The 2,835-nt window shown below is 32.5% G+C and overlaps 1 protein-coding gene across 1 annotated transcript; it reads right to left on the bottom strand.

Annotated features, from left to right (window-relative positions):
• Positions 1-85: 85 nt before the first annotated feature.
• On the bottom strand, positions 86-683 carry LOC124893652 (LRR receptor-like serine/threonine-protein kinase EFR; the record flags this gene model as incomplete). Its single annotated transcript, XM_047404560.1, has 1 exon — positions 86-683. A coding segment is annotated over exon 1 (598 nt), but the record flags the coding sequence as incomplete, so codon positions are not given.
• Positions 684-2,835: the final 2,152 nt, after the last annotated feature.

Here is a 2,835-nt window from a genome sequence, read left to right as displayed (position 1 = left end):
TGAAGTGAATTAAAAGATATCTCTAAAGTCTCCAACCTCGAGGCATTCGAGAGTGACGTAGGAATAAAGCCTATGAGCTTGTTACCCGCCATGTTTAATACTCTATGGTTTACAAGAGTTCCAATCACTTTTGGTATTTGTCCCTCTATGGAATTGAATTTCAGATTCAAAGTCTCAAGTTTGGAAATATTAGAAAATGAAGAAGGGATGGAACCGGTGAAACTATTATTCCCAAGATTTAGAACTTGAAGTTGGTGTAAAAACCCAAACCAAGAAGGAACCTTTCCGCAGAAGTTGTTGACACTTAACCGAAGAAACTTAAGCCGATGCAAGCGTGCCATTTCTTGAGGCAAATTTCCTTGGAAATTGTTACTTCCCAAGTCAAGAGAAACAAGAAATGAGAGGTTTCCAAATTCACGGGGAATCTTGCCTGTAAGAGCCATGTTAGAAAGATTCAACGAATTCACACGTTGGTGACGAGAGCCACAAGTGACTCCAACCCAATGACAAACAGAAACAGTGGGAGACCACTTTTCATCCAAGAAGTGAGAAGGGTCGGAAATAATTTTTGATTTTAAGGATAGAAGAGCTAATTGATCAGTGGTAATGTTGGTTTGGGTCATGGCTGAACTAGCCATAAGCAACAAGAGTGTTAAGAGATAAAATGTGAAGGCTTTCTCCATTATTGCAAAAATTTAGAAGGTATGCTCTAGAACATGTGGTTTTGAGACTTTAAATAGCAATGAGGCCTCCCTTTTGGTCATATCAATACTAATACCACCAAATCAACCAAGCCTTTCACATCTCAATCAGAATTATAAATATGGTGGAAAAAACTCCTCTATTCAGCAGACTTGGCAAGTCAACCAAGTCTTGCTTTAATGTTTGTGTGCTTAATTCTTTGTAAATAGTCTTGCTTTCATATTCTGTAGAATAGTGTGGTGAAGAGTGTTATGAGAACAGACAGGAATAGACAATAAGAGAAGCAAAAGAAAAATACAAATTTATGTTGAAACCCTGGCAAAACCACGGACAGAGGAGGAGGAATGTCACTATAATGGAGAGAGCTACGAGGAGGAGACGAAAGTCTCAATAAACGTACGTCCAACAACCGAAAAAACAACACACTAAACACACCGCGAGCTTTTTAGCCCCTACACTTCCACCACAGACCCCAAAAAAAGAAACATGGGTCTCACCGGGAACTTTTCAGGGCCGGATCAACAAAATTCGGATCACAAACTCTAACATAGAATAGTGCCACACTTACAAACTAATACTATTGTGTTTAGGTCTAACTAGCACTAGTGGATATATCCCAGGCAGTGAGAGCCTTCCTAGATAGTCAAGTTTTGTCCAATGAATTACTATCTATAATGATTAAATAAATAATTCATTCAGAAAATACTACAAAGATAAAAGTTACTTGCAGCAATAAATTTGCACTTTAACACACTATAATGATTAAATGAATAATTCATTCAGAAAATACTATAACGATAAAAGTTACTAGCAGCAATAAATTTGCACTTTAACACACTATAATGATTAAATGAATAATTCATTCAGAAAATACTACAACAATAAAAGTTACTTGCAGCAATAAATTTGCACTTTAACACACTATAATGATTAAATGAATAATTCATTCAGAAAATACTACAACGATAAAAGTTACTAGCAGCAATAAATTTGCACTTTAACAAAGAGTGTTAAAGCATTTATGGACATCAGTTAATTGACATAGCGACAAGAAAAAAATATGTTTTCGTTGGATGGATCGAGACTTAATTATATATCTCTATAGATCCAAAATCAAAATAATGTATGGAGAGCTAATTATGTATCTATACAAAGGGGAAATATATTTTTGTTGGATGTATGAGGAGCTAATTATATATCTCGACAGATTAAAAATCTGAAAATTATATCAGGAGCTAATTATGTATCTTTATAAAGGAAAAATGTATTTTCTTAAATGTATCGCAAGCTAATTATGTATCTTGATATACTCAAAATTAATATTCTTAAAAATTATGTAAAATATCAAAAAATTTATGTAATTAAACTTCAAACTGTCGGAATTTATGGTGTTCTAAAAAAAAATGAGGAAAGAAGAAGAAAAAAACAGTAGAGAAAAGAGTTGAATTCACATGGGATTGAATCTAACCCTTTCTCTCTTAATTCAACTGATAATTATGAGCTCTGAATCAAAAAGTTAATTATAGAGTAGATTGAAGAAAAAAACTATTCTTTTTCCTTTTTTCCTTCTTTCTTCCTTCCATTTTCTTGTTTTTTTAATTCTTTTTCCTAGCATTTGGAGCTGGAAAATTATGGCTGATGATAAGGTAACTATTTTGCTTTGTGGGTATTTTCTTGTTTATAAAAAAGTTTATAAATTTACTTGTTTAAGTTGTTTTCTTGAATTTCTGGAGAATTTATAAATTTACTGTTTAATTAAACTTACGTGGCACAACACAGTGAAGTGTCCACGTAGGCACACGTGTGTTCCACGTATGTGCCACATAAGCACTAAGGGAGTGAAAATTTCACTTTTAATTAGTTCAGGTGATATAGGACCTCCTTTAAGTTGAGGTATGTATAAAGGAGGTCATCAAATTTTTTGAATTTGAAACAAAAAAATTAATTTTCTAAGGTCTTTTCTATCCATATTAATTTTTCTTTTAGGTTTTCCATTATTTTTCTAATTCGATTTCTATAATTAATTTCATTATTTAGATTTTCTTGATTTTCTCTAGTTTGTCTAATATATTCTAACATTTTTTAATCTGAATAATATCCTTCTAGGTAAATTTCTTCGTATAACTGTTCTAG

The sequence above is a fragment of the Capsicum annuum genome, unplaced genomic scaffold, assembly GCF_002878395.1.
Source record: "Capsicum annuum cultivar UCD-10X-F1 unplaced genomic scaffold, UCD10Xv1.1 ctg62858, whole genome shotgun sequence".
In the NCBI taxonomy this organism is placed as follows: domain Eukaryota; kingdom Viridiplantae; phylum Streptophyta; class Magnoliopsida; order Solanales; family Solanaceae; genus Capsicum; species Capsicum annuum.
The sequence above is the reverse complement of the archived record's forward strand: the minus strand, read 5'-3'. Positions and strand labels throughout refer to the sequence as shown.